Raw genomic sequence first — 12,369 nt, 5'->3', positions numbered from 1 at the left:
TCTTCTTCGCTTGACGACTGGTGTGTCCCTTCGACTGCAGCAGCCGCCATATCCAACGACAGACTATTCCTCCTACACGCCCACCCACCCACACCCACTCAAACTGGAATACCACGCATAACCTTTTCCCTTCATCACAGCCACCACCCAAAGATCTGACTGCCCAGCACTTCGGGACTTCGATCACCGTAGTTTTCCCCCTTCGCCTGTGAGACGAAACCCTGATCCTGTTGCAAATCAAACAAACAGAGACCGAAAGAGAAGCGTTATTCACACCAGTTTCGTCCAGTTTACCCACTACCCTCCTCCTACCCCGCCAGCCACCCAACAAACCGCCAGAATGAGTGTTGTCGGTAAGTCGCTGCACCCCAGGCTCCCTCGCATGTGCTGCTGGCCAGCTTGATGGTCCGGATGCTGATGTGTTTGCTCGTCCACAGGCGTTGATCTCGGAACCGTCAACACGGTCATTGCCGTCGCCAGGAATCGAGGTGTCGATGTTGTACGTACAACCACCGCCTTCTCATCCCCTTCCTCGACCTATACTTTCTCCCCGACCACGACCCCCACGTCTTAGACACCGAGGCACAGGGGCCTTCACGACGTGTACGCTGACCATACGTATCGTGACAGATCGCAAATGAAGTCTCCAACCGGGCGACACCGTAAGTGGCCCCCTACCTCAGCCGCAGGCCTCGCTGCCACTCGATGTATCCTGTAGACCATGGGCTAACCACTCCCTCAAACAGATCTCTGGTAGGCTTCGGCCCCAAGGCACGATACCTCGGCGAGACGGCCAAGACACAAGAGATCTCCAACCTCAAGAACACCGTCGGCTCGTTGAAGCGCCTCTGTGGCCGCTCCCTCTCCGACCCCGATGTCCAGCTCGAGCAGCAGTACATCTCCGCGCCCCTGGTCGACATCGACGGCCAGGTCGGCGCCGAGGTCAACTACCGCGGCCAGAAGGAGAGGTACACCGCCACACAACTTACCGGCATGTTCCTCAGCAAGATCAAGGCCACAACCTCAGCCGAGCTCAAACTCCCCGTCTCCGACATCGTCCTCAGCGTGCCCGCCTGGTTCACAGACATCCAGCGCCGCGCCCTGATAGACGCCGCCGAGATTGCCGGCCTCAAGCTGCTGCGCCTCATGAACGACACCACCGCCGCCGCCCTCGGCTACGGCATCACCAAGCTCGACCTGCCCTCGGCCGACGAGAAGCCCCGCCGCGTCGTCTTCGTCGATGTCGGTCACAGCGACTTCACCTGCTCCGTTGTCGAGTTCAAGAAGGGCGAGCTGGTCGTCAAGGGTACCGCCTGGGACCGCCACTACGGTGGCAGGAACTTCGACAAGGCCCTGGTCGACCACCTGCAGAAAGAGTTCCTTGCAAAGTACAAGATTGACATCTTCTCCAACCCTCGCGCCATCGCACGTGTGCACGCCGCCGCCGAGAAGACAAAGAAGATCCTGTCGGCCAACCAACAGGCCCCCGTCAACATTGAGTCCCTCATGAACGACGTCGACGTCTCCGCCATGGTCACCCGCCAGGAGTTCGAGGCCCTCATCGACCCGCTTCTCAGCAAGACCACCGGCCCCCTGGAGCAGGCCCTGGAGCAGGCCAAGCTCACCAAGGACGACATCGATGTTATCGAGGTCGTCGGTGGTGGTTCCCGTGTGCCCGCCGTCAAGGACCGCATCCAAGCTTTCTTTGGCAAGGGCCTGTCCTACACCCTCAACGCCGACGAGGCTGCCGCCCGTGGCTGCGCCTTCAGCTGCCATCCTGTCCCCCGTTTTCCGCGTCCGTGACTTCTCCGTCCAGGACGTCATCCCCTACCCTATCGAGTTTGCCTGGGAGAAGGCCGCAGACATTCCTGATGAGGACACGAGCCTGGTCGTCTTTAACAAGGGCGGCGTTCAGCCCTCCACCAAGATTCTGACCTTCTACCGCAAGCAGGCCTTCGACCTCGAGGCCCGCTACGTTAAGCCCGATGATCTTCCCGGCAAGATCAACCCCTGGATCGGCCGTTTCTCGGTCAAGGGCGTTAAGGCCGCCGGAGGCCCTGACGACTTCATGATCTGCAAGCTGAAGGCCCGTGTTAACATCCACGGCGTCTTGAACGTGGAAAGTGGGTACTACGTCGAGGACCAGGAGGTCGAGGAGCCCATCCCCGAGGAGGAGCCCAAGAAGGAGGATGGCGAGAAGAAGGACCCAGATGTGAGTACTCCAGCAGTTGATCATTTTCATAAGTCGTCGCCCGCAAAACGGAAGCCGTCAACTTCTCCGCCAGCGGAGAATGGGGCGACCGAGATGAACCGCAAGCGAACCTGTCCTCAGAACGGCCACAGCGAAGCTGCGTCGATCTTATCCGACGCGCAGCAACACGGGGACCCCCAGCTAACCAAATCAAAGGCCATGGAGACAGACAACAAGGAGGAGAAGCCCAAGACGCGCAAGGTGAAGAAGCAGGTGCGCAAGGGAGACCTGCCTATCGTCGCCGCCAACCTGTCCCTCGACGAGTCCGGCAAGAACAACCTGATCGAGAAGGAGTACTCGATGGTGATGGAGGACAAGCTGGTCGCCGACACCGAGGAGAAGAAGAACGAGCTCGAGACGTTCATCTACGAGCTCCGCAACAAGCTCGACGAGCAGTATGCTGAGCTTGCCAGTGACGAGGAGAAGGAGAAGATCAAGGCCAAGCTGGAGGCTTCCGAGGTGAGTTTCGGAACCATACACACGATTTGCCATGTATGTCAACGCAACGGTTGATTAACTCTCATCTAGGACTGGCTGTACGAGGATGGTGAGGACACTACCAAGGCTGTCTACGTCGCCAAGATTGACGAGATCCGCGCACTGGCCGGCCCCATCATCCAGCGACATTTCGAGAAGGTCGAGGCCGAGCGCCAAGCGGTCCAGGCCAAGGTGGACGCCGAGCGGGCAGCCAAGAAGGCGGCCGAGGAAGAGGCCCGCAAGCAGGCCGAGGCCCAGAAGGCTTCCCAGGAGGGCGCCAACGGCAAGGATGCCGAGATGCCAGACGCAGACGCACCAAAGGCAGAGGTCGAGGAGGCCCAGGACCCGAAATAGAGTTTTGGTCAGAGCCCTGACGCCCCTATCGTGCTCGAGTGAAGAGGAAGTTGCACGGCACGGCATGCCGGGGATATCAACGTTTTGAGAGAGCGAGAGAAAGAGGCAGGAGGAGAAGACACAACACAAAGATAGGATAAAGAGCACAGGGACTGTGGTTTTCCCATAGATGGATTCAAGACAGTCAGTCGGTTTCATGAGCAGCTTGGCTGGCTTCTCTGTGTAATCTCAGGCCCACTCCCTCCCCTCCTCCCCCTTTCGCCTCTTATCGAGTCAACAGGAGGAGAGGGGAAGACGACTTCTGGAGCACACGAGAGAGGGAGGGTACTGACTCTCAAGTGGCTGTGCACAGAGAGTAATTTGACATTGGGTGGGAAAGACAGGAAATGCGTTGTTGCAATAGACGGGAACAAAAAGAGAACGGGACACCCACCATGTTTTTATTTTGATTGGTGTTTTTTTCAACTCCTCTACCTTGGTTTTTTGTTCACTCCCCTTTATGAATGATGGATGTTGCGGTTTAGATTTAGCCTAGATGTGACAATGGACATGAAACTCCAACGTATTCTATCTCTCTACCTACTTTGGGACATCACGTATGCGCACGCGCGCACGCACACACACACACACACACACACACACACACATATTCACCCATTTATTTCATCACTTGGGAAATCAAACAGCTGGCATTGAGGAGGAAGCAACCCAAATTTGGTAACATGAGGATGTGCTGATCCAATAAACCCATCATTCAACCAAGCTGTTGTTGGCATCAGCAGACTATTCTAAACTTCACAGTAATCAACCCTCTACTATCACATCCAAGTCTATTCTATAGCACAGGGTGGATATCCTATAAAGGTTATCCCATAAGAGGTTATCCCATAAGAGGTTATCCCACAAGAGGTTATCCCAATATCCTAGAACAGGTTATCCCGCAATCCTATGGGAGGTTATCCTATAGGAGGTTGTCCCATAGGAGGTTGTCCCATAGGAGGCTAACCCACTATCCTGCGGGAGGTTACTCTATATGAGGGTATCCCATAGGAGGGTATCCCATTGGAGGGTATCCCACTATCCTATGGGAGGTTATCCTACCTGGGGTTATCCCATAGTGGGTTATTCTGTAGGAGGTTGTCCCACAGGAGGTTACCACGCTACCTTATGGGAGGGCAAAAAAGAACAAGACTGTTTTGTTTTAATAGCCGCTGTTGTATTGTGTATCAAACTTTTTTTTTAAAAAAAAACTAACTCCCTTCTCACAGCCTCGCTAGCGCTTTCAATCCTCCTCTAGCTTTCACATCCACTCTCCAACCTTTAGGGGATGTCGAACAGCGGCTTGAGCTTGACGATGAGCTGCCACTCATCATTGGAGACATCTTTGCGGTAGAATTCCTTGAGGCAGTCGATGGACGCCCGCGAGATGGCGCTGTACAGCGTGTCCGACTCCTCGAGCTGCCGCCCATACGTCGGCTGGTGCCCGCCCATCTCAATTTTGACCGCCACTGAGGGCTGGCCCTTCTTGCAGACGGGGATCTGCTTGTGCTCTCGCTCAATGGATGTGCTGTTGTGCTTGTTAGTGGTATTCCGTTGATGAGGTCAAGTCGTGTCGGGAAAGGATAGGAACTTACACTCTGCCCATAGCAACGATCTCCTTCACACCGGTCGTAGGGTTGTGTTTCACGGCCGAGATAGGCGTGTTGACCTTCAGCTGGCCTTCCACCACATCGACACCAACGACGATAGGGCCCGTCTTGTTGAAGACTGCCACAGGCTTGAGCACACAGGGGAAGACTGCCAGCATCTTGGAGTCCTCCTTCTTCTTCTCGAGCAGGTCGTCCATGTGCTTGGTGAACTGGTCGAAGAGGTGGTAGATGATGTCAGCCGTGAAGATCTTGATGCCGTTCTCCTCGGCGTACGACTGGGCGTCCTTCTCGACCTTGACGTCGAAGCAGAGCATGACCGCGTAGTCTGGTGATTTTTCCAGCATGATACCGCACTGCATGATGTCTCGTTTGGAGACGGGGCCGATGCCGACGTTGGCGACGGGGATCTTGCAGTCCTTGAGGAAGTCCAGCAGGGCCTCGAGGGAACCCAGCGTGGAAGCCTGGACGGACACACCGCGGCCGGTCCTCTCAACACGGCTGAACAAGGTCTCGAGATCGCTCTCGAGCTCGTCCTCGATGTCATCCTCGTCATCATCAGGGCCTGCGACCAGCAGACGGGAACCAGCAATGGCCTTCTCCAGCCCTGGTGCGACGATCTTGACACCGAGCGCGGCCTTGACCTCCTTGTTGTGCACGTACTGTGACTTGAGACGGAGTTCCTTGAGCTTCTCTGGCGTAAGCAGAGCTCGGACGTTGGTCTTGATGACGCCTTCTGTGCCACACAACAGGATCCTGTCGCCTTCCCGCATGATACCGTTGGATAGAATGACATCGATGGTCATACCGAAACCCTCGATCTGCTTCACTTCCAGGACGGTGGCTTGCACCTCGGAGAGGTACATGAGCGAGCCCACCATCCTCTCCTGCGTGAGCTGCAGAATCAGCTTGAGCATGTCGGGGATACCCTCGCCGGTGTGCGCTGATGTGGGGATGAGCGAGACGAATTTGGACATCTGCTTGTTCTCGTAGAAGAGCTCGGCGTTGAAGCCTTGCTCGGCGAAGGCAACCTTGGTCTGGTCCAGCCGGTTCTTGAACTCGTTCTGCACAGCCTTGCCCTGGAGGGCCAAACTCTCCTGGAAGCCGTTGTTCTCGATCTTCTTCCAGCCGTAAAGACGATCGATCTTGTTGAGGGCCACCACGAATGGTGTCTTCCTCTCACGGAGCATGCGCATGGACTCGAGGGTCTGGGGTTCCAGGCCGTGCATGATATCGACCACCAAGATGGCGATGTTGCAGAGAGAGGAACCTCTTGAACGCAGGTTGGAGAAGGACTCGTGACCGGGCGTATCGATGACCAGGAGACCAGGCACCTTGAACTCGAACTTGCCGTCCTGGTTGACGACTTGGGTCTTCTGCTTGATGGCCTCAACTGGGAAGTAAGTGGCACCAATCTGCTGAGTGATACCTCCTGCTTCGCCCTCCTGGACGTTGGTCTGACGGATCTTGTCGAGCAGCTTGGTCTTTCCGGTATCGACGTGTCCCAGAATACAGCAAATGGGTGACCGCAGGTTGTCTTTTGACCGGGCAGCCAGGGCAGCCTGGTGGGCCTTCTCACGTCTTGCGAGAGCCTCCCTCCTCCTCTGCGCCTCGAGGCCAGCATCTTCATCATCTGACGAGGACTCCTCTTCGGAAGACTCGTCCTGGGCCGCAGGCGCTTGCTCCTTTGGTCTTGAAGGTAGCGATTTCTCCTCTGCCTTGCTGTCCTCCTTCTTGTCGGCTTCCTCATCAGAGTCTGCGTCCCAGCTGTCCTTGGGTTCCTCGTCGGATGCCGCCGCGGCCTCCCAGTCCTCCTCGATCTCCTCTTCCCTGGCCGCAGCTGCTTTTGCGGCAGCCTCGGCCTCGGCCTTCTCTCGGGCAATGCGCTCGTCTTCCTCCTTCTTCTTCAAGGCTTCTTCGGCTTGTAATCTCGCACGTTCGGCAGCCTCTGCGAGCGCTTTCTCCTCGTCGATCTGCCCGTTGATTAGCGACTGAGCTGAACCATGTACGTGACGTACGTGACGACACCGACACTCACCTTTTCCTGCTTCTTGCCCTTGCCCTTCTTCTCGAACTTGGGCTTCTCCTTCTTAGCCGCCTCGCCGTCTGCAAGACCGCCGACCTGGATACCAGCAGCCAGCATCTGCTGCAGCTTGCGCTCGTTGCGGGCCTTCTCCTCCTTCTGAGCCTTGGTCATGTATTTACCCTCTTTCTTAAGCTGCTCGACCCTCTCCTTCTCCCTCTGCTTCTTGCGGGCCTTCTCCTCTTCCTTGCGCTTGTTTTCCTCCTCGATGAGGCGCTCCTCTTCTTCTATCCGGGCTCGCTCCTCGGCATCGGCCTTGGCTTTGGCCTCCTCCCGCTGACGAAGCTCTTCTTGTTGCTTCTGGAGGAGTTGGAGGTGTTTGGGGAGCTTCTTGCCGGGCTTGCCGGCTTCCGCTGCAGGAGCCGCCGCAACGGGCTCATCCTGCTTCTCGGCGGCTTTGGCGGGCTCGGCTTTGGCGGGTGCGGGCGCGGCAGTTTTCTTCTTCGCAGCCTGTTTATAGGAAATATATCGTGAGCTTCGTGCTTCTAGCGGGACACTTGTGAATTTGCGAAAGACTTACGTTCTCCTTTTTCCTCTGCTTCTCGCGCTCCTTCTTGAGCTTCTCCTTCTCGGCCTTGGTAAGGACCTTGCCCGAAGCGTCCGTCTCGTCATCGCCGCCCTTGGCAGCAGGTGCTGGCTTGGCTTGCTGCTTGCCCTTCCCACCCTTGCCCTTCTTCTCGGGCAGGGCGAACTCGTCCTCGATGTTGGCCTCTGCTGGTGCGGCCTTCTCCTCGGCGGGCTCGGCTGGTTCGGCGCCGGGTGCGTCCTCGCCCTCGAGCTCTGGGAGCCCCTTCTTCTTGCGCCTCTCCTTGTTCTTGCGCATCAGGGCCATGAGACCTCCAGCGGCAGGCGCGTCGTCTTCGGCGGCGGCATCACCGTTCTCGGGGGCTGGTGCGTCGTCTCCATTCGCTGGGGCGATGGTCTCGCCAAGCTCAGCCTCCCAGTCGTCCTGGGCCTTCTTGTTACCCTTCTTCTTGGGAGCCATTTTGGAAGATTAATGAAGGGCTAATTAACAGTGAGCGTACGAGTTGTCGTCGTGGTTGGGCCAGCCTGGGACGGAACGTTGTGTGCGGGTCGACGACGGGCTGGGACGCAGCAGTCAAAAAGTTGCTTGCTCGACTGTATTCCGGCGAGGTGGAAAGTGTGGGGTAATATTTTTGTAGGGTAGCTCCAAGCTTGTGGCAAAGCAGGTCCGCTCCTCACCATCTCCTCCAGTTGCCTATGAGCCGCTGAACTAACCAAGGCAACCGCCACCGTCGGGTTCAACGTGACTGCAAGGGAGTCTTGACCCACTTGGAAGCCACCATGGAGATCGGAGACTGACAACGGACATTCGCACCCGTGACAACGGACGGTACTTACGCCCATACATCACTCGCACTACAGCTGCAGCCAATCCAAGCATATCACCCAGGCCTATTTGCACACCTAACACCCACACGCCCAATACCCATATACTTAATACTTATATAAGTTAAGTGTATAAGTGTTAGGTGTCTGAATTGGGTATGTGAATTAGGCGTGGGTGCTGGTTTAGTGCTGGTGATGTATGGGTGTACCTTCCGTTTTTGCTTATTTTTGTGTGAATTTTCCTGATCTCAAACATTACTTGCAAAGTGGTGTAGGACCACAGTCACCGGCAACAGATCATTGGGTGAAGAACAACTTCATATCAGCAGCGGCACCACTTGTATGTGGCTTGCTTGATGTGTTTGCTTCTTAATTCTCTGGGCCTTGAGCTTTGGTACATCCAAACAGCTTGAGCAGGAAAACATGACCATCTGAAGTTGCCAAGCTGGTGCTCGTCTTCTGGCTCTTGTTCCAAGTGCAAGATGCATCATCGCTTGGGTAATGGCCAATAATTCTAATCCGGTGCATATAAGTCTGCTAGATATAACGTTTGAATTCCGGGATTACTTCCTTCCACCACAAACATGATCCCCGGAGTGGATGATCTCCTTTATGACAACCTCACATGCCGTTGCACTTAGCCCTCATGCGGCAGAGCTTGTGTTGTTCCCAGCTGGTCTACACACACATAGATCGAACTAATTTCGACAATCTCATGTGCATTATCAGGTCTATCATCAAGGGCCTACAGTGGCCAAAATCAGTCTACTCAAGCCAGGAATCCAGCGCTCATGTCTCCCCCTCTCCCTTTCCATACCCCTGGATCTATCTTCTTCCACCATGGCTTGACGAGCCCGTCTCCTCCTCCTCCAGGTCTCCCTCATCCTCAAACGGAACCCTCACATACACTTGACTGGCCAGCGGGCTCCTCCCCCTCCGTCTCTCACCACCACCACCACCACCATCAGCAGAAGGGACCACCAACCCGTCCCCGCCAGCTTCCCGGAGGCCCTCCACAGACCTGCCGTTGACCGGCGTGCCCGGCAGCGTCTCCGCGTAGCCCGTCTCCGCGGCGGCGGCGTGGGCGGGCTCGTACATGTGGAGGAGCGGGGCCGCCTGCGGGTGCGACAGCCTCTTAGCCTGCCGCGCGTGCGCCATCTCGTACTTGCGCCTGTCCTCCTCGTTCATCACGGCCAGGCCGTCGTCGCTGTCGTCGTGGCTGCTGGTGTCCTTATCACCAACCTCCAGCTCGGGCGGCGTCGTCGTTGTCTCGCGGGGCATGTACACCACGGAGGAAAGCCCCGACCGCAGGCCGTCCACGTAAGAGGAGCCGGGGCGGTCACTGACGCCGCCGAGGGCGCCCTTCCCTTTCCCCATGCCAGCGGTGCTGTTCGACAGTGTACAGCTCTCCGGGGACGACCCCCGCATCTCGACGTCCTCGGGCCTGGCCTTCATCGCAGCACCGGCGGCAGCAGCAGCAGCAGGAGGAGCCCTCCTCCTCTTGTTGGACCTGGCATCCGCGCCCGTGGACGACGAGAAGTCGGTGCTCCCGCTCGACTCCGCCCCGGGGTCCGGGTACCGATAGACCCCGCCCTCGGTCCTCAGCGGCGCGGCGAACAGGCCCTCGACCTGCGGCGGCGGCTGCAGCACGCTCCTCGTGCGCCCGAGGCCTCCGCCGTCCCTTCCTCCCCTCCTGGCCGATGCCCTCCTGCGCCTCCTCTGGCCGGCCGTACGTGCCTCCTCCTCCTGGTTATTGTCCCGTTGCTGCTGCTGCTGCTGCTGCTGCTGCTGCTCCATCACGGCTGGGATGAAGGTCTCGGGCTTGATGTTGAGGTCGTCGCCCGTCTGCTCGGCGTGCTCGATGGCCTCCTGCACGGTCGTGTTCTTGTCCGCGGCGGCGGCGTCGGCCCTGGGTCCTCCCCACGTGCGCTGGCCCGCCGTGAAGATGCCGTACACCATGTAGTACCAGTTGAAGAAGGGGTTGAGGACGAACATCATGGGGTAGAGCCAGATCTTTGTAGCGGCGCAGCTTGGCGCCGAAGTAGACCATCATGAGCCAGTTGAGCCCGAGCGAGACGGCGATGAACCCCACGGGCAGGTCGGCGATGCTCTTCTCGGTCGACAGCAGCGCCAGCACCATGACGAAGAAGAGCAGCGCCGTCGTGCGGATCGTGTTCTGGCAGAAGCGGTACAGCACCAGCACCGGGTACCGCCGCCACAGCCGCCAGTCGGTCAGCATGCACGCCTCGTTGGTGATGAAGCCCAGGAACCAGCGGCGCCGCTGCTTCACCAGCGACGCGTACGTCTGCACCGCCTCGGTCTTGCAGAAGGCCGACGTGCACATCTGGATCTGGTACCGCCGCTTGGCCCCGATCATGAACAGGTGCGTCAGGTACCGGTCCTCGCCCAGGTGGTCCTTTGCGAAGTCGAACAGGTCCTCGCAGTGCTCCGCCTTGCCCGCGAAGTAGTACTTCGCCATGCGGCGGAACGCGCTGAACCGCAGCATCGTCAGCGCCCCGGGCAGGCACGTCACCGACCCGCACCCGGACTCGACAGACCGCTCGAACAGCTGCCCGTGGATGTACTCCATGTCCTGCAGCAGCGTGATGATGCTGTGCTTCTTGGTCGTCGACGTGATCACCCCCGTCATGGCGAGCATGTTGCGCTGGTTGCCCGGGCTGAACTCCATGTCGTAGAGGAAGTTCTGCAGGCACATGCGGTCCAGGATGCAGTCCGAGTCTATGAAGAGGATGAAGAGGTTGTCGTTCATCTTGAGGTACTCCGAGTAGACCCTGTCGATGAGTTTGTAGGTCGCCTTTTGGCAGTTCCGCTTGCCCCCGTGTGGGAACCGCGAGACGGTGATCCGGGCATCCTTGTAGGCTACGTCAATGCTCTTGGGGTAGGTCTCAAGCGTCAGGGGCACACCGAGCCTCTCGATGGCGGTCAGGTAGAGTTCGTCTTCTTGGTCCCCATCAAATGACAGGAACACGTGAATACATGACGGCGGGTAATCGCAGTCAACCACGGAGTTGATGGCTGTTATGAGAACGTCCGGCTCCTCCTTGTAGCACGGCATGACAATGACGACCTTGGGCGCGGAGTCCTCGGAGCTGCTTGATGCGCTTCGTCCGCCCGAGCTGGTGAGTGACGAGCTGATACACGCAGAACAGCCACGGCACCGTCAGCAGGCCCGCAAAGGACCAGAAGGCGAACCACATGAGGAAGTCCACCATCTCCGCGGGCCAGTACCTGACTATCTGGCTCGGCAGCGGCAGGGTCACCACCATGATGGGCAGGAAGATGGCCCTGCAAGGAGTCTGATCAGCGGCCGGTAAAAGAGATCACTCAGGGGTATCTGGCACTTACCTCAGCAACAGGAAAGCAACAGCAACGACTACTGCCAGGACATTTACAGTCCAGTGTTCAGACTTGCGAAAGACCTTCCAGAGACAGTACAGAAATGCACCGATCCACAGGAACCATTCCAGGAGCGCAGCCAACATTACTACGCCCACTATCGACGTGTACACGATCTACAAGAAAGTTGTCAGTCAGTGACACTCGCCTCAAAGCTCGCCTGCTTCGGGGCGCAGACAAGCAAGGTTCTTCCAGGGTGATAGACGTACGTCCTTGACGGCCCATGATGTAGCCATATCGAAAGCCGTTTCTGAGTAAGTCGATCAACCTCGGACCCGGATGAATAGCCCTTTTCGGTCCCAAATAGCTATTATGGTCCAGAGCCAAAGGATTGAGAGAGAAGGATGTGCCCACAGGGGGGCAGCTGGGCCGGGGAGGACGGAATTCTTCACTCATGCAATGCCAGGCATGTCTCTCAAAAGGCCTGCCGCCGAAAATTTGTGCCTGTCGGTGTGGTGCAGGTGAAGTATGCGTCACCGTTCGGGTGCTTGCAGTGGTGGGCAGGGCTGCTCGGTGTCGTCCGGAGTGGTACTTCTTCGTATGATTATCTTCAGACCAGGTTTTCGGAGACTGTATAATCGAAAATCGAGTTTCCTACTCCCACCATGCGATATATCCAATGTTCAGGAAACAGGGGTAGCGAGGTATATCTGAGATGCGGAAAGTGCCGAAATTTCCCTGGCGGAATTCTTCAATCCAGTGAAATTGAGAAAATCTCAGAGGAAAAAAAGGAAGTACAGGCAGGCCTGTTACCCGGGCGGATAGGTGCAGTCGGACCCCGAAGCTGTACC

At 57.4% G+C, this 12,369-nt stretch overlaps 3 protein-coding genes across 3 annotated transcripts; 1 reads left to right on the top strand and 2 right to left on the bottom strand.

Annotated features, from left to right (window-relative positions):
* Positions 1-340: 340 nt before the first annotated feature.
* INS49_000033 (uncharacterized protein) lies at positions 341-3,082 on the top strand (the record flags this gene model as incomplete). Its single annotated transcript, XM_043160871.1, has 6 exons — positions 341-353; positions 438-499; positions 631-662; positions 747-1,779; positions 1,817-2,710; positions 2,780-3,082. 6 exons carry the CDS (start codon positions 341-343, stop codon positions 3,080-3,082), a joined length of 2,337 nt encoding a protein of 778 aa, XP_043029377.1.
* Positions 3,083-4,402: 1,320 nt separating this feature from the next.
* On the bottom strand, positions 4,403-7,796 carry INS49_000032 (uncharacterized protein; the record flags this gene model as incomplete). The annotated part of the gene is made up of 4 exons (XM_043160870.1): positions 4,403-4,649; positions 4,717-6,701; positions 6,767-7,261; positions 7,332-7,796. The coding sequence occupies 4 exons, from the start codon at positions 7,794-7,796 to the stop codon at positions 4,403-4,405; spliced, it is 3,192 nt and encodes a 1,063-aa protein (XP_043029376.1).
* A 1,190-nt stretch (positions 7,797-8,986) lies between these two features.
* Positions 8,987-11,814, bottom strand: INS49_000031 (uncharacterized protein; the record flags this gene model as incomplete). Its single annotated transcript, XM_043160869.1, has 5 exons — positions 8,987-10,090; positions 10,155-11,249; positions 11,311-11,467; positions 11,528-11,694; positions 11,788-11,814. 5 exons carry the CDS (start codon positions 11,812-11,814, stop codon positions 8,987-8,989), a joined length of 2,550 nt encoding a protein of 849 aa, XP_043029375.1.
* Between the last annotated feature and the right edge of the window lie 555 nt (positions 11,815-12,369).

The sequence above is a fragment of the Diaporthe citri genome (genome assembly GCF_014595645.1).
Source record: "Diaporthe citri strain NFHF-8-4 chromosome Unknown scaffold_1, whole genome shotgun sequence".
NCBI lineage: Eukaryota > Fungi > Ascomycota > Sordariomycetes > Diaporthales > Diaporthaceae > Diaporthe > Diaporthe citri.
Note: the sequence above shows the minus strand (reverse complement) of the source record. Positions and strands in the feature narration are given on the sequence as shown.